At 38.5% G+C, this 27,500-nt stretch overlaps 2 protein-coding genes across 3 annotated transcripts in view; both read left to right on the top strand.

The window, feature by feature from the left end:
• The window catches only part of LOC138043857 (telomere-associated protein RIF1-like), a 27,612-nt gene extending 5,217 nt beyond the window's left edge, over positions 1 to 22,395 (top strand). For both annotated transcript variants that reach the window (XM_068890349.1, XM_068890358.1), the window contains exons 6-40: positions 57 to 160; positions 985 to 1,076; positions 2,550 to 2,643; positions 3,322 to 3,420; positions 3,867 to 3,959; positions 4,152 to 4,205; positions 4,717 to 4,801; positions 5,377 to 5,426; positions 6,600 to 6,707; positions 6,924 to 7,254; positions 7,531 to 7,644; positions 8,078 to 8,140; positions 8,246 to 8,340; positions 8,762 to 8,919; positions 9,244 to 9,348; positions 10,533 to 10,608; positions 11,251 to 11,352; positions 11,530 to 11,679; positions 11,940 to 12,170; positions 12,282 to 12,442; positions 12,932 to 12,992; positions 13,298 to 13,393; positions 13,479 to 13,585; positions 14,114 to 14,177; positions 14,435 to 14,467; positions 15,076 to 15,252; positions 15,968 to 16,066; positions 16,609 to 16,688; positions 16,795 to 16,884; positions 17,259 to 17,287; positions 17,380 to 18,440; positions 18,750 to 18,884; positions 19,330 to 19,533; positions 20,957 to 21,107; positions 21,307 to 22,395. In XM_068890349.1, the coding sequence (XP_068746450.1) occupies positions 57 to 160; positions 985 to 1,076; positions 2,550 to 2,643; positions 3,322 to 3,420; positions 3,867 to 3,959; positions 4,152 to 4,205; positions 4,717 to 4,801; positions 5,377 to 5,426; positions 6,600 to 6,707; positions 6,924 to 7,254; positions 7,531 to 7,644; positions 8,078 to 8,140; positions 8,246 to 8,340; positions 8,762 to 8,919; positions 9,244 to 9,348; positions 10,533 to 10,608; positions 11,251 to 11,352; positions 11,530 to 11,679; positions 11,940 to 12,170; positions 12,282 to 12,442; positions 12,932 to 12,992; positions 13,298 to 13,393; positions 13,479 to 13,585; positions 14,114 to 14,177; positions 14,435 to 14,467; positions 15,076 to 15,252; positions 15,968 to 16,066; positions 16,609 to 16,688; positions 16,795 to 16,884; positions 17,259 to 17,287; positions 17,380 to 18,440; positions 18,750 to 18,884; positions 19,330 to 19,533; positions 20,957 to 21,107; positions 21,307 to 22,082 (5,528 nt within the window). In that variant the 3' untranslated portion in view covers positions 22,083 to 22,395. The remainder of the gene's footprint in view (positions 1 to 56; positions 161 to 984; positions 1,077 to 2,549; positions 2,644 to 3,321; positions 3,421 to 3,866; positions 3,960 to 4,151; positions 4,206 to 4,716; positions 4,802 to 5,376; positions 5,427 to 6,599; positions 6,708 to 6,923; positions 7,255 to 7,530; positions 7,645 to 8,077; positions 8,141 to 8,245; positions 8,341 to 8,761; positions 8,920 to 9,243; positions 9,349 to 10,532; positions 10,609 to 11,250; positions 11,353 to 11,529; positions 11,680 to 11,939; positions 12,171 to 12,281; positions 12,443 to 12,931; positions 12,993 to 13,297; positions 13,394 to 13,478; positions 13,586 to 14,113; positions 14,178 to 14,434; positions 14,468 to 15,075; positions 15,253 to 15,967; positions 16,067 to 16,608; positions 16,689 to 16,794; positions 16,885 to 17,258; positions 17,288 to 17,379; positions 18,441 to 18,749; positions 18,885 to 19,329; positions 19,534 to 20,956; positions 21,108 to 21,306) is intronic.
• Positions 22,396 to 26,743: 4,348 nt separating this feature from the next.
• LOC138014971 (ATP-dependent translocase ABCB1-like) overlaps positions 26,744 to 27,500 on the top strand; it is a 7,852-nt gene continuing 7,095 nt past the window's right edge. The window contains exons 1-2 of the mRNA XM_068861868.1: positions 26,744 to 26,988; positions 27,223 to 27,500. The exon at positions 27,223 to 27,500 is cut by the window's right edge and continues 220 nt beyond it. Of these exons, the coding sequence (XP_068717969.1) occupies positions 26,744 to 26,988; positions 27,223 to 27,500 (523 nt within the window). The remainder of the gene's footprint in view (positions 26,989 to 27,222) is intronic.

The raw sequence follows: 27,500 nt of genomic DNA on the forward strand, positions 1-27,500 counted from the left end.
TTGGCGACCAGGAAGGCGCAACTTTCACTGTAAATATGTTCGTTGTTACTTTGTAGGTCTTCTTACCAGAATTATAGCATCTGAAGACAAAGGAATTTGCACAAGAGCGTTGTGGTGCCTTGCAAAGCAAAATTTAGACATTGTTGTAATAAATAACCAGGTATGATAAAACAAAAACTTAATGTTGCCTTAAACTTTGACATACTATCCAGATTTTTGTCAAACTTGGTGCAATTGATATTTATGTACAGGACATTAAAAATATTCAATACAAAGATGGGGTCATTGTGCTTGTTTTTACGCTGCATGGCCTTTATTCTAAGTGTTTTTTCCCAATTATGCTAGAAGTGTCGAAACTTAATCAACCGGAAAAATTGTTACATAGCGAAAGCTACTGAATATTACTGAAAACTTGAGCTTACTTGTTTGTCCGGGCTAAAATCTTTCAGTAAAGTGATTTCAAATTGCTCAGTCTTGCAAAGCAATGCAAGCAAATTGGACTGCTTCATCATCACTTCACGCTCATTGTCTGGCTCCAAATGCAGTTTCACGGTATTTAAAAATAAGTACTACAACTTCTACAATCCAACTTTTTTTGTCCTTAAAATATGTTTTCCGTGTTCCTATTACGAGTACATAACAGCATTAAAAAAGGGGGGAGGGTTCACTGTGCTCGTTCAGGAGAAAATAGCGATTCCTTGAAAGATTGATTGAAAGTTACTTGAGTTTCACTATGAACTTGGTTGACTGTTGGGCCGTGTTTCAGGTCAAATATTTAGTTACTTCAATCACGTTGAGATTTTGTTAATCATGCTATTTAATACTTTGTTCCTTGGGAAAGAGGTTGTAGTGTCTGTTGGGCTGCCTGTGGCAGTCTGGAAAAGTATTTTGGGGTAGGTTTTCAAAAAACAGAGTGGCACAAAGAGAATCGTTTGAATGCGGCTTAAATGCAAATGAAAGACTGTCTCTTTGATTTTGTTACAGCTAGAATCTATCCTATTATCCTTGGAGTCGGTGATGACCAAGGATCTGCAGTCTGTTACAGTGGACCATGAAGCTTTAAGTGTGATTGAAAGGTTTGTGTGAGGCATGTACAAAAGTCGGAAAGGATCAACCGGGATCAAGTCAGATCGACTTGTGTCGTTAAATAAAGATCAAAATTAGATGAAATTGAAACTTTTAACCATTGGAAGGTTAAAATACCTCTCGAATTGGGCCAAATTAACCGAGTCTTGCTAATTTTTTTTTTTTTTTTTTTTTTTTTTTTGGGGGGGGGGGGGGGGGGATTATATTAAAAACACTAGGTGTAAGTCACCATCTTGTTTTGTTGTGCCAGTTCCTCTCAGACAGAGATTTTCTCCAGAGCTTGTGAGTCCTGTAGGACAAGACAATGGTTGTTAAGGACGGTGCCTACTATTGGTATTGCTCGGATTTCCTATCGCCGATGCTTACTAATACAGGGATATTTTTGCGCGGTTTAAAACCATCTGGAGAAAGTAGATCTTAGTAAGTACTCTTGGTATCCAAAAAGAAAATTGGGGGTAACCATGTATTTTTGAGAGATAATTAAGCTTCAATTTGAGAAAAAACGCCATAGATTGCTTTGTATTTTAGAGCTTTTTACAAATATAGTTCGTGAATTATCTTTGAAAAATGCGTGGTTACCCCAAATTTTCTTTTTGGATTTCAATAACACTTACCAAGATCTACATTTCCTGCATAATCACACATTGAGGCAAAAATATCTTTAATTAGTAGGCACCGTCCTTAATTCCCCTGAGAGAAACAAACAGTTCATATGCATTTTAACAATCTTATTGTTTTGTCCTTCTGATTGGGAATTAACTGAAAGGGGTCTATACTGATCTGAGCTGGTAGATCATTTTTGAAGAAATAAATAAGTTTAACTATATTATTTATGATTAATTTTTCCATCTAAATCAGGTTTTCTTTCTTCCAAAACTGTTATGTATACATGTGAATCCAGAGGAATTAGTCCCCTGTAAGGCCAACAAAAACTGTACTTGCTGCATACGTAGCATTGCGTCAGTCGATCGAAAAACAGTACAACAGTGAAAGTTTTGCTTCAAGAAGCACAAGGTATACAGCGTAACCACTTCAGAATATAGAGTTTTTATTCTCCTTTTCGTTTGCGACCCAGTCTCTGTGTGCTAGCAGGAGGAAACTAAAGCCCTTAGCAATATATTGCACACGTTTACAAGTTGAAGAGTCATTTATTTGTGGAATTTGCTTAGCTGCTGTACATTTCCTCCAACCGTATTGCTTTTTTCATCACTTAATCTCCAGTTAGGCGTCCGTTCGGGCTACTCGCTCAGAAATTTGGTTGCCCACGCTCACAAATAAGGAGCCCCTGGTGACCGCACGACCGTTAGACAGTAGCCTTGGTTAGTTTACTTTACAAAAGTCTTATAAAGACACTGTAGTTTATCACATTTCTTTATCAGTGACAGAAGTGGGACATGAAGTTCTCAACTAGTAATAGATTCTTCTTGTTAGTATTATTAATTCTTACTACTAATTTGTACCAGGTTGCTACAGCAAGTGTCTAAATCTGATTTAATCAAGACAGCTGATTCCTGGTCAAAGCTGGTATTTCCTATGCTTGTCAGCTCTGCTGCAAAGGTACGTAGTTGAGAAAATTCTGTTTAATATTGAAAACTTCAGGGAGACAGCTAGAAGCTTGGTCTTTCAATCCAAATATTGTAAGCTTTACTTTTCCCACGTATTCTCGAAGTTTTTTTCCTGCCTAAAGTATGAAAATTAAGAAATTTAAGTGAAGGATTTTATTGATCATGTTGGGTTGATTTTTCCCCTACAATAATCATTTTTCTGGGTGATCATATCCTTCATCACGTCAGAGTCTTATTAATTAATAGGGTCGTATTTTGCTGTGATAATATTTCAAAGTTTATTGTAGTTGTATTTGTTTCTGTTTACTAATGTGATTTTGTTGTAGTGATTCAATCGGTCTTTCTTTTCCATTCCTCCTCCTCCCACACTTGCGGTGTTTTGCTTGAGTTGATTCTCTCTTTTCTTTCCAGTCAGTATAAAATGTGGATTTCCATGATTGTGATATTTAGACAGGGGGGTCTCAGTGTTGGGGGTCTCCATGTTTTATACCTGGTCCACAGTCCAGGTCAGCAGTTGGCATTTTATACTGACCGCTTTCCTTTTACTTCTGTGAATAAAACTGTCTTTCTGCAACAAACAAAGTGTGTGTCATGTTGTAGCTATCTGCAAGGGTTATTTTACATCAAGACAAGTTATTCATATTGTCTGTGTGACTGATTAACACTTCAGGTTCGAGAGAGAGCTTTATTTGTGATGTCTACTGGACTGGAGCACATGATTTCTTCGCAAGAGAAAGTTGTTAAAATACTTCTACCATTGTTGAAAGGGGTATGTTTTCTCAAAGCTAATTATCCTTTTCTATTTCTCCTTTCCCCCCTACATCATGGTTGTCAAAATACCAACTGTAGTTGACATGTACCAAGAATGATTTTGCCGAGTCAGGTGACCTCTCCTCTGCATTTGTAGAGTATTGTGTGACATCGCTTGTCATGTATGTTAAAAGAATATATTATGAAAATACAATTGAGTTGAGCATGTGGCCATCTGTGAGTGAGTTATTGCTAGTTTGTTTGTTGCACTTCTCTGTATTAAATACACCTCAGCATTGCATGTTCATAATGAAATAGCAACACATCCCTTAAAAACTGCTCCATTTTTTTAAAATTCAGTCATTTACTATTGAACTTTCTATGAAGGCATACTGTGTATTGTTGTAAAATTCTGATTGCATTTTGTAAGTGGTAAACATTAGTTACTGCTGTTTTGAATTTCAGTGTTTCTTGAAAGAGTTTTCTAACCTGTGTTCTGAGAAGAAAGAGTTATTTGTCCTCAAATGCTGGTGTTGTATTGTGCCAATCTTAGGAGAGGTATGCATGCAATAAGAGATGTTGTTAATCTGTCCTGAATATTCAGCTTTGTTGTCACTATAAATTGCCAAGCATCCATATAGGATTAAAAACATTATAACCACATTAGGTACAATGTCAACTTTCTCTAGATATACATGTACAGAGTGTGAAGGACAAAAACAACATTTTGTAATTTTTCCTTTACCACAGACTCTTCACAAAGGAGGAAGTTTAATAAATGACTTGTTGAAACTTGTTGAGCAGGTTTGTAAAGATGTTCCAAGTTTTAAAAGTCTAGAGAAATTAATGGTACTGATATAGTCAGGGTTTGAACAGAGTCTTGAATTCTTGAAAAAGTCTGGAAATTTGCAAAGCAGTTTTCCAGACCTGGAAAAAGTCTGGAAAATAAAGATAAAGTCTGGAAAAATGGTAAAAAGTCTGGAGGATTTTTTGTTTTGAAAACTGAAACAAGTGCTTTATTGCTAAGTGAATTTTTTCAGGTAGTCAAATCTTAAAATTTCGCCTTTGTCAAAAACATTCAATCGCAGACTGAGAACTCTGAGATCTCTCTTATGCCAGCACTGCATCGTGGTTACTGTATGTTCACAGTGCATCATGGGACAAACGATATATAATAAACTTGGGTCTGGAAAAAGAAATTAGCATTTTGGAAAAAGTCTGGAAAAAGTCTTTAATTTTGCAACCAAAAATCTGTGCGAACCCTGTATAGTGTATCAATTCACTCTGACTTGTATTTTACATTAATGTATTTCAGGGATTTAGAGATCAATCCATAGAGGTCCAGGTCATGTCCTTCACTGCATGGAATATCTTGATCGACAACTTTGCACTGTCATCAGGTAGGACCAGGGATTTTGTCATCTTTCTTATTTTAAGGTGGAGGTAGTGACGATTTTGCTCAAATTAAAGGTCAACTTGTTATCATAACTTACTAAACTTCAGAATCCGTTATTATATAATCATTTTCGATGTTCTGCGCACATGCGCAGTAGTGTTGAAAACAGGTACTTCAGTTAGAACTTGTTAGTGTAGTTGTGTTTATTAAAAGTATATCACAAATTGTTATTCAAGAAACGCGACACTTATTTTAGTCCCATTGTAAAACCAAGACATGTGACTACCAGGGTTACATTTCTTGGAAAGGCTGTTATCAACAATTTAACTTATTAGCCCCTAAGGAAGTCCACATTGACGATTGAGTAACACTATGTGCCGTTGGCTTTCTGAAGAGGAAGTGGGTGAAGATGTCATTAACATATGAGTTTACTAATGACTGTTGTTAACTTGTTTTTCCCTGAGGGGTTCCCCATTCACTAATAAAATAGTGGGTGGCATTTAAGACAATAAAATCTATAAGTGTCACTATTAGGAAGGAAAGGGTTAATAATAATTGTTTATTTTATGTTATTCTAAGATGTATTGTGCAGCCAAAGGAGGGTGAAACTTATTATGACTCCATTAAAGGTGAGTAAAGCATGGGATCATACCTACAAGGACTTGGGTGCCAGCCCCTTAAAGTAACAGCTGCGTGCAAATTTCAGGACTGAAGGGAAGAAAAATTAGAAGCAAAGTAGGGAGTAGGAATGTACAGGGTGGGAAGAAGGACAGGGAGGTTGTGGGACGGGACAACACAGAAAGGAAGAAGAGCATGAAACACGAAATGGGAAGTGCGAGGTTGGAGACATCAGGCAACACCTGGGATTAAGAAAGGAAGGCAAATCATGCATCAAAGGGATGTAAGCAAGATGCTAAATAGCAAGTAATGTAGTGGAGGGATTGGGCAGGATGGTGCAATATGCAGCCAAAAGTTAACGAGAACCATGGAGAATCAGAAAAAATAGAAGTGGGATGAAGAACAACTGAGGGTATTGTAAGGTATGGAATTTGACGGGCACTACTAAACCACGAAACAGCAAAACGAAACACCAAAAAAAAGTATGACCCCACCATACATTGAATGCCAACCAACAAAGGTTGGATTTGAGAATAAATATCGTTTTAGGCCTAATTTAAAATGTCATTGCTTCTATTTCAGTGAGATTAAGATTAGGATTCAAGTTAAGACTGAGATTAGGAGCAATAATGTTTTTGGCAATTAGGCCTGTTATGTTTAATCTCAAATCCAACCTTTGTCGTTTAGTATTCAATGTTTGGTGGGGTCATACCTGGTGTTTTGGTGCTTAGTTTCACTGTTTCGGTGTTTCTGTGTTTTGGTGTTCGGCGTTTAGTAACGTTCCTTCTTCTAATCTGTTTTAGGGTTTGTTCCAATATATTTTTAACAGAGAAATAAATGACAGCAAAGAGATACGTTATTTTTTTATTGTGATTGCAGTGACTGTGTTATATTACTAGTCTTTTTTCATTGCAAACCAAATCGTTCTACGAAATATTAGTCAAACAAAAATTCTGATTGCCGATATGGCAAGGCTTGGACTTGTTTTGCTTGCCCATGGATATATTTCGCTTGCCCCGGGCAATCGGGCAAGTGCTAGTTTTGAACACTGGGCAGGCAAGAGAAAGGAGGGTTAAGGTTGGAAAACTGAGGGACACTGGAACAACCCCAAAGACGAAAGTTTGAGGGCTTCAAGTAATCTTTTTGTTACCATGTTAACAGTTGCCAAATGATTATTGTTGTAGAACTTGGCTGTAAAGGAAAGAAATGAAGCTGTTGAAACAGCAAGACTGTCAACTTGGTGGCACTTTGTGTGCTTGTTAGGTCCTCGAGTTCAAGAACTTTTTGAACAGGTATTATTGTATTCGTCATTTGTCATCATAATTTCAGTATCAGGTGAATTGTTTTTATTGCTATCATTTTTTATGATAGGTGTTATGTTTATGGTTATGGACTAACCCGACTTAGAGTCCAATTTGGCTTGGACTCAGAGTTGACTTGGTAATTAAAGCCAGTGAACTCTTTTTACAATGTTGTCTAGAGCTTTCTTGTTTGCTTTCCATTTAAAGGTTTGCACTCCACTTCTTCAGTTCATATTTGGAACAGCTATTGATCAGATCAGCTTGCTAAAGACCAAAGAAGGCTTCAGTGATCTCAAATGTCCCCCAACTCCAACAAGTAGCAAACTCATGATTGATATGATGGCAGAGACACCCAAATCAAGCATCCGCAGATCTCTTAGAGATGTTGGCACGCCTAGAACACCAACTATTTTAAATGCTAGCTTTGCCAAGACAGTTAAAAAAAAGCTGTTGATACAAGGCTGTGAAATTGTGCATGAATTCCTGATGTTTGATGATGAGGAAATAAATGGCAATCCTGTTGTAATAACTTCTCTTGGTAAATATTTATCCTTCTGTATTTTACAGTTAATTCCATGCAGAAATGTTGGGTAACATTAATTTTTTGACTGAATAATAATAATTATTAACCCTTTCAGCCCCGATAGTGCCAAATGGCACTTATAGATTTTACTCTGTCTAACGCCAGACGATTTTACTCGTCAATGGGGAACCCCTCGGGGCTTAAAGGGTTAAGCTGTATTCTACTTCTGATGATGAACCATCTAGTGACATAATATTCATAGTGCATCCTCATCTCCCTGTCTTTCTCTAGCTGAAAGACTGAGCGCAGTGATTTTCAAGAAACCAGACGATTTTAAGAAGCATGCTTGTCTGATAATGAGTGCAGTAAGAGAAGGCTTCAAAGCTCTTGGAAAGGATATGTCAGGTAAATCTCAACAAAATTTATGTTGGAAGCTTTGGTGATGCTTATGAGGAGGTGAACCAACTGGAATTGCCATAAATGATCCCCATTTCCATCACACTTTGTCAGTTACGTGCCTTCTTTCTGAGTTCCTAGGTTTCTCAAGGTTGTCATCTTTATTAAAATAATAATAATAATAATTATTGTTTTCTTTCAAGTCACACAGCACAGGGAGTGATGGGTTAGGGGTAGGGGTGAAGTGTACCATAGCTAAAACAACCCAAACGTTTGGGTTGTTTCAGCTCTGGTACCCTTCACCCCTACCCCCACCCCCATGCCCCCCCCCCCCCCCCCATCCCCGGAAAAGTAAAACCGCTATAGGCCCCAACCCTTCTTCTGTTATTTAACATTTTGTTTTTTGCTTTTTTTCCCAATTTTTTTTTTTTTTGGTTTTCAGAGCCACTAGGGGTCAAAATATGGTACCTTCTTGTTACAAGAACCAGCAAATTGCTTCAAAAAGGTCGGTTTGGTTGGGATTGTTAAATTTGTTAAGGCTTGATTTGGCTTTTGTTATTATACATTTCTGTGGATGATAACAGGATACTTAAAAATAATTGTTTGTTAGGTTCCTCGTCAGACTTCAGTGAGATATTTCTTCCTCTCCTTGCTGTCATGCAGGACTTAGTTGACAGTGATGTGCTTTCTCCATCTTTAACTCTGGTATGTCTTTTATTTTATTTGGATTTGGAAATATTTGTAAGGTTATAAGGACATTTTTCAACACTGAAGAATTTATTTATCAACAAGCATGGTGTAACTTTTATTATAACTTTATCAACTTTATGTAAGTGTGGATTCTTCTACCACTGGCGTACTAATTGGGGTCACTGAATAAATCAAATGTTGATTTTTGAGGGGATATTACTAAACCACGAAACAGCAAAAGAAGACATTGAAACACCATTGAATGCACACATTGAATGCAGTAACCTAGATTAACTATCATTTTCGGCCTAATTAGACCTAAAACGTTATTGCTCCTAATTAATTGACATTAGCATTGGGATTCAGATTAAAATTGAGATTAGGAGCAATAATGTTTTAGGCCTAAAATTAAATTCTCAACATTTCCTTTCAACAGAAAATGCTAAATGACTTGTCAGGACTCCCAGCTGAAGTATTAAGTCACAACATGGCAGCACTGCATTCTAAAGACAATCCCCAAGGATCACCTGCTCTGCTTCTTCTTCAGTTGCTTTTCACATCACCTTTGCTTGAAAACATCTGGGATAGCGAAAGGTTTGATTTTCTCCCTTAACCAATTATTGACTTCTGAAGTGGCCTAGTGTACTAATGAAATAAGTTAGCATGTCCTGCTTTGTATCATACCTGTAACCGTTGAAATGCCCTGTGTACACTATTTCGGATCTAACTGCAATGAAAACGCCAACATGCCATGTGCTTCATTTTTTTAAAACAACTGTGTGTCTCTTCCTACAATATAGGTCAGCAACATGTACTACACCCTGTTGCAAGTATTATTTTTCAGTTCAGTCATTCACTGTTTACTACCTTTATACCTTACAATCAACAGAATTTTCTATCTTATTTGTTATCTTTCAGACTTCACGTAACATTTGAGCACTTTATTAGTAGCGGCATGACAACAACTTCAGGACAGCTTTTCTTTTTGAAGACAGTTTTAGCTCTTCTAGAAAAGGCATCAAGGTATCTTGGAGAGGTTACATTTTTACATCGAATTTTGTCTTCTTGTTATTTAAATGAGTGCAATAATGTTAAGCATTTTTGTCTCGCATAGGCCTTTATAGCCAATGAAAAGCTACACAGCTATGGAATGACTTATCATATATTGCAAGAGACTGCTTGCAAGAGGATTTAATTTTAGAGTGCAGGGCTCGAAATTGCAACCAATACAGTCGCATTTGTGACTAAATTTTTCCCTTTGCGACTAAAATATCTGGAGAAGTCGCAAATTTGCGACTTGTTGTCACCTTCGCTCTTTCGAAACCAAAGGGTTAGCAGTTGCCACTTTGCTGCTACTTTGCCAAAATAAATAAATAAATGACAAAATTGTTTTGCTTCTCACTGTGAATTTTCTCTGAAGATAGCGTAATTGTAGAGTAATTTAGCTGCGATGTTACGTGCACAGCTCCATTCCTTCGATCATTCGCCATTTTCAGCGGTTTCTTTACACACAAATATTGTGGGCTCATATTTTTTTCTAAACCGCTGACAACACAATGCAGCGCGGCGAATTTTGCGACTAAAATTTGCGAAATTGCGACTAAATTTTCGTATCTTATCGCAAAATGCGACTGGAATTTTTCGTTAATTTCGAGCCCTGGAGTGCCAGACCTTTTGGCTACATCTTTCTAATCTTGACATACAGCATGTCCCATTAACTGCTGTTGGGATCCGTGTGGTCATATTTATTTGTGTTGGTCAATCCCCCTTGACTTGTGAAGGTGGAGACACAGAGCCTTTCATCACAATCGTAACCTATTTGTTATTGTAAAGAGATGTAGCAAAACGTGGTGAATAATCATTTTGCCAACAAAAATGAAGTAGCATTTAAACTATACAGCTGTACAATCATGTGTTTTAACTAATCAGATGCTTAAACTTTTAGTGGGCAATGAAATGAGAGCAAAGACAGTTTATACAATATTGTCCAAGAAATATGTGACAGAACATCACTATTGACAAATAGCAAATAAAAAAAAAAAACGAACTAGGAAAAAGACACTTAAAACCTTTTTTCTCAGATTAAATTTGAATGCCTCCAAAAGTTTTGCACAATGTTTTGTACTTATGTACAGTAATGACAATATTGCATGCATGTGCTGCAATAGGATTTGCTTCTCAGTATTGAAAGTGGATTTTCTTTATAGCTCTTTCCATGAGAAAGATGTTCTTTGGAGGCTTTGGATATTTGTTGTTGATCAGCTTATTATGCACATTCAAAAGGTGAGACTGTATTCTTTCCTTGTTTCTGGATATTAAGTTTTCCTTTTTATGCAACTTAACAATGTTCAGTCATTAAACACTTTGTAATGGATTGGAGCAGTATAACGCATCCTGGGATGGTGCCAGTTGATACATATAAGGACAAATACATTAGCAATTCTTGTAAAACTTGGTGCAGGTTTCGCACATAGAAGATACGGGTGTCTTCTCTCCAAGTGGCTTCTGCTCTCCCCAAAAGCGTTAACCTCAAATTCTAATAATGGGGAGTAACGAAACCTTCTATTAAAACGTAGATTACTTCAAAAATGTTAGTGTGCAGTGCTCTCTCAAGTATTGTGAATATTCAATTGTCTGGTTGTATTTCTGGTGTATACTCAATCTTATATAGATTTGGTTATTGCATGTTATTCCTTTGCAGAGTAGGGTCACAGTTGTAGTATGATTTTCTCTCCTCATTTAACCAATAAAATTATTGTTTTGTAGCATTGCTGCTGTAGGTGTGGTTTTTTTCTTAAACTCTCCAGTGTTGCGTATCAACTGTTTGGTTGCCACCTCGTATTCAAGTTTACCTATGATATGCTTGATTAATTCAGTTGACTTTTAGTTTCATTATTAATAGAAAAATGTATGCTGAGTTGTCAGACTAATGATGTGAACCAGGGGGATGCTCTAGAACATGACTTTAGCACTCTTTACTTGGCATTACAGTTTCCTATTGAACGTCTTGATGCTGGTTTGTCACAGGTGTGTTTCCATCATTATTGATTAAACCCTTTCTCCTAAAATAACCACTTGTAGATTTTTCTCAAAGTCCAGACATTTTTCCTTGTCAATGGGAACCTCTTAGAGTCAAAAGGGTTTACAAGATAGGTCCATTCAGAAACCATGTCCCTTTTAATCAATCATCTTTTCAATATGAAGGGTCTTGGAAAAGAAGCAAGCAAAGCTGTGGCTGAGTTGTATCGGTCATTTTCCCGGGCAGCTGCTCTTGTACCAACAGCAGAAACCAATGTTTGTTGTGAGGAGCTTTGTGGCAATATTCTTGTTACGAGTGCTGATTGGACTTCTAAGGTAAAAATTCTGTGACGAGGTCATTAATAATTATTCTTATTTGTTATTTTTTTGTATCCATATGTAACTGATCACCCACCTATGATTGCATAGCATTCTTGTGTTTTATGTCACAATTCATATGTGTCTGAGTAGCATATGAGACATTTGTCTTTTAATTTTCTTTGTCTTTGTGGGACAGTGATCACAGTAAATTTCATTGATGTTGTTGTTAGTCACTTAACACCCATTGAAGCAATAATAACTTCGTTACTTTCCAGGACATTGCATTTGTTGACGGTCTTGTCAACCTGGCAGGAGTAATGATTGAGTGTTTGGACTTCACAATTCCAAGTCTATTTTCCATGGCAACTACAGCAGCGGGAAAATCACCCAATGCTTCTCCAACTAAGTGGAATAGGCGCCTCCATAAACCCATGGGGAATTTTACCAGTTTGGTTCACTTGACTGATAAGTTATTGTTAGCCTGTGCAAGATCAAGTGAAAGCAAGGTAAGTAAATCAATTAAAGATGATTCTGTTAATTGACAGCATAAGTCAACCAGTCCCTTTGGCGAGGGCCAGCAACTAACAATCATGATTGTGAATTTCCTCTTTTAACAGGAATCAACACAAACCCTTGGTGTATGGACAGCAACTGTCACCAGCTTGATTGACAAACTGTCATATTTTTTTGTACATATCAATGGTGCTGCGACCATCACTGCAGTCCTTAAGACGTTGGCCCCTGCCCTCAAGAGCTATCTTGAAAGTGCACATACAAGGTGAGCTATCCTAGTTCAAGTGGTCTTTATTTTGTAGACTTTCAATCATCGTTAGGCATCAGAGGGATTCTAAACGATACTAGTCCAGCTTTTATCTGCTTTCTGCTTGTTTTCCATAAACTTTTGGAAACAGGCAAAGTAAACTTAGTTCTGGTTCACAACATGTGACTGAAAAACGTTTGCACTTAATGCAATTTTATGTGATATGATCATGATTTGGTTGAACGTTTGAACCACATCAAATGGCAGTAAAACAAAGACCATCATGCACTGCATTTACTTGGTATGAAACAGGAAATATTACCGATTTATCAATGACTGGAATGCTTTTTGTACGGATTTACTTTATTCCCATATTTTTAGTCTTCAAATTTCATACCTATATAAATTTCAGAACAAAATAGATTTTGATTATTAAGCCAAGGTTATAATTTGATCATGAGTTCTGAAATCATACAGTGGAATTTCCGGCTTTTTTTTCCCCTACAGTGTGAAGATTGGTCAAACAACTTTGGATAAGAGGCTGTTTACAACAAGACTCATTCAGAAGGTAAGGAAAGACAAGACTTGATTCGAACTCAAAAAAGCTAAGCGCATGAAAGGAAAGGAAAGGAAAGGAACTTTATTAAGTGTCTAGTCGCTCTAGCGCTGGAGCACTAATAATATTGGGGACACTGTAAACTGAAATTAGCAATTAACACAAGTCATGACTGCATGAACAAATGAATTAAGTGATAGACTCCAGGGTTGAGTTGTTCAAAGCCTGATTATTTCCTCCCTGGGCTTACCATGGTCTAAATGATCCAGGGAATGTGCCAGATTTTTGTTGATCGAGTCTTAAAATGTACTTTCCAGATTGAGAAGCTGTGGATGGACCTTTTGACATGTGTACAAAGTCGTCATGGGGGACCATATGATTCTGAGTTGTTGGCTGTTATGTCTCCACTCCTGGTAAACTTGGACTCTTGCATAATTTTGGTAAATACTAGTGCTTCTAAGGAAGTAGAAAATTATAACTTTTTTGTTGTGTAAACAGGAAGTGACACTTGGCCATCCAAAGCGAAACATCAAGAACCATTCTGTCATGTTTTGGAATGCCACGTTTGCTAAAACACAACGTCTAACCTACCCAGAAAAACTCAGGTGTGTGAGATTTTATGGGAAAAACTGTTAATAACCATTATTATATTCTTTACTTGCTATACTTGCTGTGACTGACAAATCTAGAGGGCGGTATTCTACAATACATTCCCTTAATAGCATGCATTTTTGTTTCATAGCGTGATTGCCAATGAATGTTTCACTATAGGGGGTGAAGAGGAATAATCAGGTGTTCATTATTCCATTATTCCTGCTCGCAAATTTTCATTATTCCATTATTCCAGTAAAAAGAACTCATTATTTCATTGAAAAAATCTACCTATTCCGGAGAATTTAAGTCGTTATTCCATCATTTCACCCCACAAAATGGCATTATTCCATTTTTCGAACAAAAAAATTTCTGTTATTCTTATTCCCATTGTTCCTCTCCACCCCCTGATTCACTAATCGCTTTTTTGTTCCTTACCGTAAATAATGAAATCTTCATTTCCATGCTGGTTTACAGTTTGTGCAGGCATTAATACACTGGTACATGTACATCATTATTTTATCGCATTTTTCATCTTGCAGACCAGTTCTCCAGATTGCAAAAGATAAAATGTCTCTAACTCTGCCAGGATGGGAAAATGTACAGGTGCCATGAATTCTCGGGTTTCATCTTTAGTACAAAGCTCTGACGAAGGGCTAACGCTTGAAGCTTTTAGAATCTCTGTACGGTGGCCAATTTACATTATCAACTCTGTTGATAAAACCAAATTTTTGTATACTACTTCCCCACCGACGCAGCACCACAGTTTCTTTAGAAACTACCCCCTTCATTCAAATTATTTTGTGGCTGTCATGTGTAAGTTTTGTAATTCTCTAAAAATTAATCTTTATTTTGTTCTTTAGATTTCTGGCAAGGAATCACAGATTGATCTTGAGGTAATTTCACTGACTGTTTTAGGACACTGTATTTTTTTCCTGTAACAGTGTTGTTGCTGAGAGTGGCTCAGTAAGAAATCCAGAAGATCACTCAGGACTGAGTTGAAATCCAACTTTTTCCATTAGCTGGAGTTGTTCTTGGTATAGTTCCTGGCTTGTCTCTGTGGCTTGACTTGTAAAAGCAACATCTGGTTCTGTCTACTTATTGATTTGATTCTTAAATCTGTGGTTTTTGTCATCCATTTATGCCAAGTTCCACTGCCTCGCATGTATGATGTTGCGTCCGTGTATCCTGGGCAACAGCATCAGCAAGGCTGAAGTTATCTTAGTGCAGAGTTGTTCTGTGTTTTATGTTGCCTGTCTCTTCTTTTGCATCCACCCACCTCAATATAAACCATCTTATTAATCCAGCAGACACTTTACTGCATTGTCACAACTTATATAGCGTCCAACATCTAAGGGCTCTTCAAGCTCTACAATCTGAAGTCTTGAAAGCAGTTCATTGGGATTTCATTGGCCCAGAAATTTCCCTAGAGTAAATGTTAAATGAATAATAATTAGTATTTTTGTTGAACTCTTTTTTTTTCATCTTTTCTATTTTCATTCAGTCTGAAGATCTTACACACCAAGAGGAAATTGTGAAACCCTTGCCATATGGTATCTTGACCTCCCCAAAGAGGAACAAGCCCATTAGCATACCAGGGGGGTCCCCTCAGATGAAAGGTAGCTTCTTGCACAGGGCAGTTGTTGCTGAAAAGGCAATTGAGAATTCTTCGCCAAAAGTGGTAAGGCTATTGCCATTAGTTATCATTAAAGTGATGTAGAGTTTGACCAAAGAATGTGTAGTCCACATGCATAAAACAGCTTGGAGTATCCTGCTTCTCTTTACTGTGTAGGATAATTCTGAAGTCGACAAGTCTTGTTCACAATAATCAGGAATTAAACTAAGAATGTATACCAGATCTTTTGAAGGGCTATATCAATATCAAAGTATTAAAACAATTTCCGTTAATGTAAGGCTAACGGAATGAGCGGTAATCGATCATATCTGTTTAGAAAATCTTCCCATGTTAATGTTGACATGGTAAGTGTGACGAAATGTGGTTATCTGAAATGTCAGCATTGTGTCTGTGGTACTAAGAGGAGATTTCGAAAACTGAAAAAGACCATAAGAGAAGAGTGCCCCCCCCCCCCTTCCTCACAAAAATTCACGTTACTTTAGATGCTAAAGTTAAATAGCTGAAATCGACTAGTTGCACAAGACCTCTTGAATGGTGAATAGTTTAAAAAGAAAAAAAAGGTTTTGAAGATTCAAAGAAAAAAGAAGTCTACATCCCCCATTTTCCCCCCTTCTCTTTATCTGCCTCGGGTACTGTGGCAGACACCAGATTGAAGAGTAATGGTTGAGAACAGTTTCCTTTTTTAAGCAAACAGCAGTGGTTCATTGATTTTCAATATTATACATTCACTTCTCTTTCATCCCAATTCTTCTTTCCTCAGTTTGGTCGATCACCAAAACTTGGGCGACCCAGGAATTCACCTGCTGGTACACATGTCAGAAGAAAATTGCCATTGTCTAAGTACGATGATGATGAAAAGGTAAACTAAATAAAGATTATGATAATAACTATGGAATAATAAAGAATATCCAAATATTTACATTCCAGAGATACCTAGATTTAATAACTTTCTAACGCTGAAAAAAAAAAACAGTTTAGATTTGAAAAGAAGTCGTGTAATTTGTATGGAGGTTGAGGCTATGCTTATATACTTCGGTCCTTCACTCCTGTTGCTAAGACCCAGTCACCTGGGCTGCTCTTCTTGTGCTGCCACCTTGTTTCAGCTAGTTTTCTGCCTCTTGAGCTCTCCCTCACTGACACAACTCCAGCTATTGTTGGGCCTCGCCTTCTTCCGTTTAGTAGGATTCAATTTCACTGCCTGGCGTGTGGGTGCAAGACCTCGATTTTCCTAAGGTGCTTTCAGTCCATTGCCATTTACATTTTGATCTTATTCCGCTGTTCCTCTTCTCCCCCGTCTCTGCCACAGTTTTTCATTTGTCGTTTTCGTCCAGGCGTGGCTTATAGCAGATCATATTCAAACACGAATCAGTTTCAAGTGATAGCGACATTTCTTGTTTTTAGGATTATGTGACGATAGCACCCTCACCGAAGAAAAAAAGATTGCTTACTGAACACCAGAAGGACGTAATGCGCAGTAGAAGGTTAACCACGTTGCATTTTTCTTTTGTACAATTATTAACTCCAAACCCTTTCATCCATCCAGCCCAATCTCCCCTGAGTGACTGATGATTTTCTGTACGATTTCAGTGCTGTCCCCGTTCTTTACAATGAACTTGACCGATCGCAGGACTGCTCCCAATTTTCTCAATTTACAATAGCATCGCAGGCGCAAATCACGTGAGTGTCAGCCTTGATATATGAACTGTTTTTTTGTCTCCCTGCAAAGTCTGTTTTTGCATAGAAAGGGCATTTCAGTAAACCTTTCAGTCGTTGAATAAAAATGGAGTTATCTTTTTCTCCAATGAACTTTCGTGCTTGATAAATGAAGTTTGTATCTATGCATGCACATATAAAAATCAGGAAAACTAGCAGTTATCGTCATCATCATCATATATAGACATGTAACAGGATTAAAACGAATAGAACCACTTGTCTTTTTTTCTGCTCTATTTCGTCTTGTACCTTTGAATTACGAGTAGAGTAGTTTTTCTACATTTTTTATATAGTGACTGCAGCAGAAACAGTTCTTCCTTTTTTTTTTCTTTCCATAGTCCCGACTCAACCCCTAGCAGTACTCCGGGTAAGTTTTTTATGCGCATTAGTTTAAGAAGAGCCCCAATTTTGCTATACTGGAGGTATGAATTTTGTTTTGTTTAATTGTCTTTGTTTTAGATGAGGAAAAGGATCAACGCATAGAAAACAAATCAACATACGAGATTGACCCGACAAAAATGGAAAAGTGCGAGATCGACTCAATTTCTGACGATTTGGACGCTAATGAAGAAGAAACTGGTAATCAACGCGTTGATTGTTTTGGCGGGGATAAAGCTGAAGAAGATGTTAAAATAATGGAAACAGAAGTGGAAGAGCAAAGCTCTGTTTTACGCGGAAGAAACGTTAGCATGTCGAGTGGTGAATCATCTGGAAACTCTCACGATAGAGATATCGAGGATGCAATCAACACCGAGAATGAACCATCAACAGGCGATGAAGAAATCGAAGCTGCGTCACCGGACATCATACCCTCATCACAGACGTCAAGTTTTGAATCTCCGTTTCAGTGCCTTCGACAAGTGTCGGTTCCGCTGTCAAGCATTTTACCTAGTTCTTTTGATTCTCTGTCAAAGAAGGAGAACGATGAAAAAGGAGAACTAGAAAAACAACTGCAGGAGACAAAGGTAACAAGCAAGGACAAGGTAATTGAAACATTTGAAGAAAGTAGCGAAACAGGTGTAGCTGATAAATGTGAATCCCAAGTGAAAAAGGAGGAACCAGCTGCTTATTTAAGGAAAACGATAGTTTCCCCAGTTGCTGGTAGAACTAGAAGGAAACTGCAACGAAAAACTGAATTGGAAAAGACACTTTCTCAGACAGAGTCAGAAGACGAGCCTACAAAGCAAGAGATCATTCAACTAGTGCCAGACAGCGATGATGACAGCGATGATAACAAGCTGCTGACCCAAAGATTGCAGGACTTTCACGAGACGCAACCTCCTCTCCAGTCTCCTGAGAAAGCTGCTGAAGCAAAGATTGCAGGGCTTTCACGAGACGCAACCTCCTCTCCAGTCCCAAGCGTGATGAATAAGTTTCTCCGTCCGTTGTCAGCCGGTGGAAGCCCGTGTCCCGTCACTTTGCGCGGGACACATTCACCCGGAGTTTCTCCAACAACTGGAATCCTGAAGAGGTGGCCTGGAAACAAGCAGTCCGTCGACTCTCCATCCCCACCCAACAAGGTAGAAATGAGTATTCTTCTGTTCTGAAAATGACATCAATTATGTTTCTAGCTTCAATGTTGTCCGCTGGTTTTGACTACTCCGACCTCCAGCTGCATGGTCGGCTTTGTTGTCGTTATGCATTTCAGTTGGATTTACTCTTTAAATGTTTCTGCAGCGAGGAACTCGGAAAGAAATGATTTTTTTTCTGACGGTTAACGCAAACGACAAGTTTGCAAACAATGCAAACAGCAAAATAAATTTAGTGGTCGTCTTCTAACAAACAAGTTTCTAAAATGGCGTACAATGTTATTCTTGTTATTTCTTCAGATTAGGCGAGTATCCTTTGCTCTTCCTGTTAAAGATAACATTTGCAAAGATACTGAAAAGAATTCATCAGAAGCAGGCAACTCAACTCTGCAAGTTAAGGCGTCAAATTCTTCGCCATTTACAGCAGTGAAACAGGTAATTTACAATACAGATCAAACTGGAAATTGTCCATTTAGATTTTGAAGTTCGTTGACAAAATGTGCAACCGGCGCTTATCTTTAAATAATCAAGACCAATTGTTCATGCAACAGTAAGCTCAAATAAGAGGGCAACATTCCCGTAATGAATTTTATACGGTTTTTTTGGTCAAGCATAAGACGCATATTCTATATGAACATAGTTCAAACAAGCACAGTTGTACCAAGAACACGATACCGCAAACATTGTGGCGTCTTTTTATGCAGTTACCTTTGCTATTAAAAATGCGGTCAGTACCCTCTTTTCCGTTTTTTAGCCTCTTGTTCAAAGTTTTTGCTCTTTGGAATCATCAACCCCACGATCGCCAGATTCGGAGATCAGCAATGCTTTTATTATCTGTTTTATCTTGTTCAGTATATCGACATTTCTTTTGTGGTTTTAGCGGCGTTCGTTACCTGCTAGCGGAGACCTATCTTCATGTCAACCAGGAGGCTGCATGTTCCCGGAACTAGTATCTTGTACGGCTCCTGTGGAGCAGATCCTACCCAGCATACTGACGATGTCCTGGTCACGTGGTATGGGTCACTTGGTGCGTGCGCAGAACATCCACACCATTGGGAACTTGTCCGCGCTTAGAGAAGATCAGGTAACAAAAAGCGCTCCCTGCCTTTGATTATGTCCCACCGTTAAAACTTGTCGGACAGTCCCGGGTTGCTCAAAGCATGGTTAGCGCTAACCAGCGTTGAATACCATGGAAACCTATAGGTTTTGATACCTCTTAACCAACGTTAGCGCTAACTAAGCTTCGAGCAACCGGAGCCAGGTTTTAACGCCGTTCGACTCGGGTCCTTTTAAGGGAACCTCCACTAAAACAACAAAATACCTTTAATCCACAGAATATAATGTCTACAATTAAAATTGTTGAAAAATTTTCAAATGAAAGCGTTTATATTCGAAAAAATGTTGTTGTCTTAGTGGAGATTCCTTTAAGAGCGATTTTTAAACGACTCTCTAAGGTTCCGTGATTGAGATATTCTTGGATTATTTTTATTTATTATTTTTCTTTGGATTATCTCCGATACAAGCGCATAATGATTGTACTTTGCATACATGTCACACTGTGTCACAAGGTGTCCCCTCAAGCCTAAGAACATCATAGACCTTTTTGCGGATGCGGTCGTTCTGATTTCAATTGTTTCAAATATCTATTATGGAATGCTCAGGGGGCAAATACATATTCATTTGCCCCCTGAGCATCCTATTATGTCTTTCTGCAAAAAGGTCTATGTATGACCTTTTCAGGGTTCGTACGGGTCATGGAAAACCTGGAAAGTCATGGAATTTGAGAATTTCATTTTCCAGGCCTGGAAAGTCATGGAATTTTGTGGTCGGTCATGGAAAGTCATGGAAAGTTATAATTATAAATCATTGCAGTTGTCAAAGCAAGGATAAAGTGAGACAAAGACGAGTTTCTATCAAACAATCGGACGTTTGGCGAACAGAGGTCGTTAATTCATTCAAATTTGAACTGAGTTATGTCAGAAAATATCTTAAGACAAATAGAGTTTTTAAAATTTTCTTACTTGGCAGCTAAACTTAAGGTCATAGAAAGCTAGAAAAGGCCATGGAAAAAGTCATGGAATTTGAAGAGCTTAAAAGAGTACGAACCCTGCTTTTGTTTGGGTTCTGGTTAAGGTCATGGCCACTTTTTTTGCGTTTACACCAAGTAATGGGAATCTCATCTTGAAGATGTATTGGACAACCCTTGTATTTTTAGCCAATGAAACTGGCGAACGGTAACTGTCGCTCTCGTGCTCAGTTTTCCCGCGCTTTGCGCCTTCTGTAGTTTCTTTGCGTTATGACTGACAAACTTAATTGTGTTGTGATTGGCCAATGGAATCACTTCGGGATTAGGTTTACTCAATCAAGGCAGATTTATATAATCAACTCTCGATGGAACGGTGTCACTGTAAAGGCCTACTGCTTTAAGTTCTAGTTTCGTCTCATTTTCTAGTTGATATTTAATCCCAGTTGCCATTTATTCCTGATGCACGAGGTTTTCTTTCCAGGTGAATAATTTGCCGATCAAATCACCTAAAGTATTAACTCTGAAGAGAGCCTTAAGAAGGTTTCACCAAACGCAGAAAGGGAAGAATTCTAAAGCGCTGGTGAAAGCCCCTGTAAAGGTCTCTTTTAAAGAAGCTCATGAAATGAAAGAAGGTAAGGTTTTGGTAACTTCGAAATTTCCTGTTGTGCAGTAGCGAAAACACATCTCCACTGTAAGTGTACGAATCCTTCATAGCTTTTTCTATTGCGTAACCTCAGGCAATGATGTTAAGATTTTTGTAAAGAAATTTCCTCGACTCTGCTGTTATTTCGTACCTTGTCGAAGCTTTCTTTTGTCCTCTTGTTGTCATAGATTCCATCTTCCCTGAGCATCCTCAGCTTCAAAACGAGGTAGTTGAGGAAGAAGCTGAAAGAGAAGCTGTTCGTGGTAATATTGAATTCCCAGTTATCGGAAATTTCGTGCCAGATCAGGCTAAGTCAGATGACCAGTTGAAGTCGTGCGAACCTGAGTTTGAAGTTGATTCTGACGAGAGGATGTCTCACGAGCCTGACAGAGCTGCAGACTTGCAAAATGAGAACACCGCTACTCCTGCAAGTTTTGACAAAGGTGAAAGAGATTCATCCAGTGAGGTCGAGGCCACGGACAAAGGAGAGGCACTCACCCCACCCCTTCCTGTGAATGACACTGATGCAAATGAGCTAATCGGCGACGGTTTGACTCCACGAAGAGACACTTGTTCTTGGCCAACACGGCTATTTACTAGCGGAGAAGAGACTACTAGTTGCATAGAAACGGAGGAAATACTCTTACCTGATGAGAACAAAGAAAGCGACGAGAAAAATCTGGAAACAGAACTTTGCGACAAGGAAACCAACATAAATGGACTTAAAGGATTACCAGCTCAGTCAATTGCTTATGAAAGTGTAGACCCCAATAAGGTGGAAAGTGTTACTGATGTTGACAAAACTGAAAGAGAAAAGTTTTGTTACTGTTTGCGTTCCTTGAAAGAGTTTGCATCACCGGAAGTCTTGCGCGAACTGTCGACTGAGGAGATTTTCGAAGCGCATCAAAACTTGACGGAAGTGATGTCAATTGTTGTTCAGGCTCTGAGAGGGCATTGTCGATAATTAAAATATGATAAACGATCAGTTACAGTTGAAGCTTTGAATATCAGCGGAATTGTCTTCCCATATAGGCCTAAAGCCAAAAATATGCCAAATATTTTATTCGTAAATTCATTTATTTTCCAGAAGTTACAAAATATACAAACATGTTAAGTAAAATTATTGTTTGGAGATTTTTAATGGTTTTTCACCCGGAAATGAGTAATGGTTTATTAAGTTTTGAGTATTGTATATGTGCAACAAAGTTTTAGTTCCTTTATATTGTAAAGTTTGGCTGTACGTAAAATACAATAAAGTTCTGTTAAATTAACACTGATACTTGTTTGCTAAATTATGTCATATTATACACGGAATGAGCTATTTGCAGCAGGAGATCACAAGGTACAAAAACCGCCACACTGGAGAGCAAATTGCACACTGGGACATCTAAAACAAGCAACTTTATTTCAATTTTCTTTGTTTTAGATGTCCCAGTGCGCAATATGCTCTTTTGTATCATGGTGATCACTTGCTGCAAAGACCTTATGTTTTAGAGAGGACGAGCGGAAGGAATTCCGAAAATCGTGTGAGCTGAAGGTTTTCGGAAGTGGGCGGAAGGCTCTTTATGTTGCCCGCGAAGCCGGGTGGAAATCACCTCGTTTCTAAGGATCAGTTTTAGAGTACTTCAAATAGTATCTTCTCTTTGAATGCAGTGTTTGACCTTGAAAATGTCTTGCTTTGTGCATATTATTGACTTAGAAATAACATCGGAAGACATTTCGTTGCATGGGAAATCGCACTTTCAACTACCGATGGAGGATGCCTTGTGTTTAAGCTGCGAATTGAACGAGGCGGTCCGTATTGCAAAAAGGAAACTCCCTGAGGCCGCTCTCGAAAACCTCTAGCACATTTTTTTCCCAATACGGACATCCCGTCCGGTGAATAACATTTATGTACCCAATTTGATTGGCTCTTGGGGTCATTAGAGGATAGAAGCACAGATGACTTCTTCGTTGTTTCTTCATTTTGTAAATCAAATAGATTCCATGTTTTGTAAAAGTACGCCCACGTGACGACGACGAGGGCCGTGATGACGTCATGCGAAAATGCGCTCAGCATTCATTTCAAGACATCCCGCTTTCAAAATGTACATCAACTGCCCACAGTTTATTGTGAAAAGCTTAAAAAGTTCAAGAGATGTGATTTTCTTGGCGATTTCTGGAGTTGAATAGGCTCCCTAACGTCGAAATCTGGTGGTGAGGCCCTTTGAACGTACATAACGATTACTGGATTACTGGTGCGTACCTGAGCACGACATCTCAAGAGAGACCCTGTAGCTTTCCAGACGCGGTCTCTGATTGCAGAGCGAAACAATAAATGATACAACAGAAACAATGCACCTATTGTAGCCCCGATGACAAAGAAAGCTACCGGTCATGGGGACCAATGAAAATAGCAGTCTGGGATAGCTAAAGGATTAGTCAATCTCTTGTACTCGGTTGGTTGGGAATCATCAATTTACCCAACCCTGGAATTCGACTCGATTTCCTGATATAGTACCTATCATTGATTGGTCGAGACCCCCAAAACGGTTCAGTCACACCTTAAAGGGAGAGTTTCACGTCTCTGCGCATGGGCAAAATGTCATGTCAGCCCAATTAATTCCATTGTTATTGAAACAATCAATAGCACTGATGCAGGAAGAGGAAACATAGAAGTGTAATTACTCATTGGAATTCCTTTTGCAATCATTTCCTTTGTGTTATGAACCTTGTATGCCAACAGATAACTCGTGCGTAGAATAAAATGTTTGACTCGTACAATAAATCCGAGGCCAAAATTAAATTTGATATTTTCTGTGTAAACGCGCAGTATCCTTCACCAAATTTAGGCCTTAGTCATTCATTGTATTTGCTGTAACACTCTCAGTCACTGTGATAAATGAACATCTGGTTCAGTAAGAAACCGTAAAATAGGCCTTTTGCATCAAACGATCACATGGTACAAAATCCGCCATGCTGGAGGGCGAGCTCATTATTATTCTCCCACTGGGACATTAAAACAAAGAAACCTGAACCAGTCAAGCTTGACTTGCCTTTGTTTTATTCTCTATTTTCGAATTGCCCATAATACACTTTGTTTGCCCCCAAATTTTGCATAAACCATTGTTTTCAAATGCTCTTGGGAATATGCAGTGTCCTCAAGAGCATTTGAAAACAATAGTTTATGCCAAATTTGGGGGGCAAACAAAGTGTATTATGGGCAATTCGAAAATAGAGAATGGCGAATTTTGTACCATGTGATCGTTTGTTGCAAAAGGACATTCTCCACCCCAGAGCTCTTCTCTTGACTGAGGGAGAAAAGAGCTCTGGGGAACCCTGAAACAAAGTGTCTTCTCATTGGTTTTCGTGAAGGACAATCGGAAGCGTCTCTAATTGGTGCATTCATGTTAGCGCGAGGAGTAAGCAGGCGCCGTAAGGTTCCAATAGCCAGTTTTTGGCTATAAGAACGCTGCGGCGCATCTTCTCCTGCATTGAGTTTCCCAAAGCTTTGGGTCGATCCAAGGCTCTGGTGACGAGAATGGCAAAAGGCCTATTTACAATCGCTAGCGCCAAAGCTTAGACATGCGCAAAACCGTGAAATCGTCCCAGTACGGCGTGTGTTTGTGCGTGCTGGCGTGCGTTCGTGAGAGGTTGGTCTTACATCGTCACAGCCCTGCCGTGCACTTTCCTCGTCATAATTATTCATCTGTTGAATTTTTCATGTGGAACTGAAAGGTTATAGGTGAAGAGCACGAAACTGACATTTGCCATTTCACAAACTGCATTTCAAGATCAGTTTATATTTTACCACCAGCGGAAAAACGGGTAGGATACGAAAATACTGGCATGGGGTCAACTAGATCACAGCGGGAACTTCATAAACAAAAAACAAGGAAGTTTACTTTTTATTACTTTCAAATTTGAATCCAGATTTGATTACCAAGAGTGCATCTTACGTCTCAGTTTAGCCAATTCAGGTAAACGATGCAGTTTACAAAGGCGAATGATTTGTTTGTATGCCAAATTATTGTGATCAGAAATTAAATCATGATCCATTTTGACTTCTTCCTTTGGTTAGCGTTCAGATGTATCAGTCAAACGAAGAGTTAAATTTTGTCTCCAATGTAAGTACAATGCCGTTAACTGAATGTGAATTAGATGTCATTTCCGTCCTGCTAAAACTACTGGTACATTTTGTTAACTTCTTTATCTAAAACAATGAATTACAAGACTAATTGGAATGTTTGTCGTACGTTTGTTTTATGTTTTTTTCCACAGTTCTGTGCGTCAAAACCTGTCAAAAATTGTAAACAAGTAATAAAGCGATTTGTTTCGGTTTCTAAAATAATGTTCATTTCTTGTGTAAATTGGCAAAGCTGGAATTTACGACACACAAAGGAACTTTCATTGGCTCAGTCCGGCGATCGAAGGTTGTGATTCTTTAAACAAGTCCTGCCACTTTCCTTGGTAGACAAAACGGAGTATATATATGATTTGATTGTAATGGCTGAAGGCAGTGAAAGTGAGGCAGAGCCGGTGAGACTTTGGTTGGAATTGATATTTTAGTTTCTGCAAAGTGTGAGTTTGTTCTTTTACAGGCCATGAAATGTTTTAGCAGAATTGCATGCAAGCGATGTAGGTTTATTCTTCTTTACTGTTGAAATGTTTCGTAGTTGGACACGCGGGACCTTCACTATAAACTGGTTGAAAACATAGTGCTAAATTTAATTGCCGCCGTTGAATTTCTTTGCGGGACGAACAACTTCAATGGAGAATCGCCAGTCAGTTATAGTTTCGTCATCGACAATGGGCCCTCCTAAGTACTGAAAGATATTGCTTGTTCAGTCAATAAAAGAGGTACCGGTATCTTATAACTCGGCTATCCGAAATTGATTCAAAATCTCTATTTTCTTCCTAAATCTATTGACTTGTCAAGTTCGGTAAAGAAAATTACAAAAGGATCATAAGTATGCGACCGATTTCCTATATAAACGTATAATTGACGTTGAGGTTCGTTTTCTCTCGTGCGCTCCTTGTCGCATTTAATGCGTAGAGAGATCCTTTAAGCTGCGCTTTCCCACTTTTTCTTCTCCATTTTTCTTATTTTTCCATGTCTCCGAGGAGATTTTGGAGTGACAGAAGTCGATATTACATCAGCTACTGATAATTTCAGAGATCAGTAATTTTTCACTTAGCAACAGTGGACGAGATATCATTGTTTTCTTCAGTCTCTTGCCTTGATTTCCAGCTGTTTTGTTCGCTTGCGTTCCATTGGAAAGACCAGACTCACAAAAAGCAATGCGAGAAATCAAGCCGAGTTACTAACTTCATTGTCTTCATTTCGGCGTTCAGTTTGTTTCAGATCTGTTGTCACGTGTTCTTATGATCTGTGGTTCGCTCATGGCAGTCATCAATGGTCTCATTCCCTCACTTGGCGCTATGATCTATGGGAACTTAACCGACGCGCTCGTGATTCGGAAAACCCAAAATTGTACTCTGAACGAAAACGTGACGAGAATAACACTTGAAAACTTGGTGATATACGAGATGTTACAACCCCGGATGAAGTTAACAAATGTGATGATGACAAGATTTATTAATATCACGGTGAATAATACGGGAATTCGAGCGGAGATCGTCGGTATGAATGGAAACAAATTAAGGGAAGGATTCTTCGCGAATATTTCGAATATTTGGTTGAAAGGGACAGCTTTGAAAGGAACAGAGTTAGTTGGAGTCGATTTGAGGGGAACAACTGTTACTAAAACACCATTGAAGGTAAAGGGCGTTTACAAACAGAGAGGAAATGACGGGGACAACAATAATGACAATGACGAGAATATTAGTGTAAAACTTATCAATAACCAGCCAATCGACAAAGATGATAGGTATAACACTACTAATGGAACATTGGTGGATCCTCGCTCTGGAGGAGTGATCCTATCCTCACAAGAAAGAAGTGTATCTCAATCTCAAGTTGCTTTGACTAGCAGCTTATTTGAAAGTTTGAGAACAAAGAGAGACAACGCTCTTCTGTCTGGACTGGGCAGTTAATTGGACCCTCGACATTGTAAATAAATAGATGATACTAATTTTATTCCTCAGAGTCTAATCTTCGATAGATCACAAAACACCGCAAGAAACGTAAGTGACTTTGCAGACACAGAGAAGCCAGACGTCCGGAAAAGTACGATCCAAGGAAATCGAAAAACGGAAACAAGTAAAACACAACTAGGAAAAATTAAGGATGATTTAAATGTTTCTGACGAGTTTAAGGTTGGCAAGGCGCAAAGTATTACAAAGTTGTTTCCTCCGACACCAAAACCGATCATTCTGCCTCCAACGAACAATGTTACCTATATACTGCACAATATCACCGAAAGTTGTCGCTGGTATGAAA

This window comes from Montipora capricornis, chromosome 1 (assembly GCF_036669925.1).
Source record: "Montipora capricornis isolate CH-2021 chromosome 1, ASM3666992v2, whole genome shotgun sequence".
Lineage (NCBI taxonomy): Eukaryota > Metazoa > Cnidaria > Anthozoa > Scleractinia > Acroporidae > Montipora > Montipora capricornis.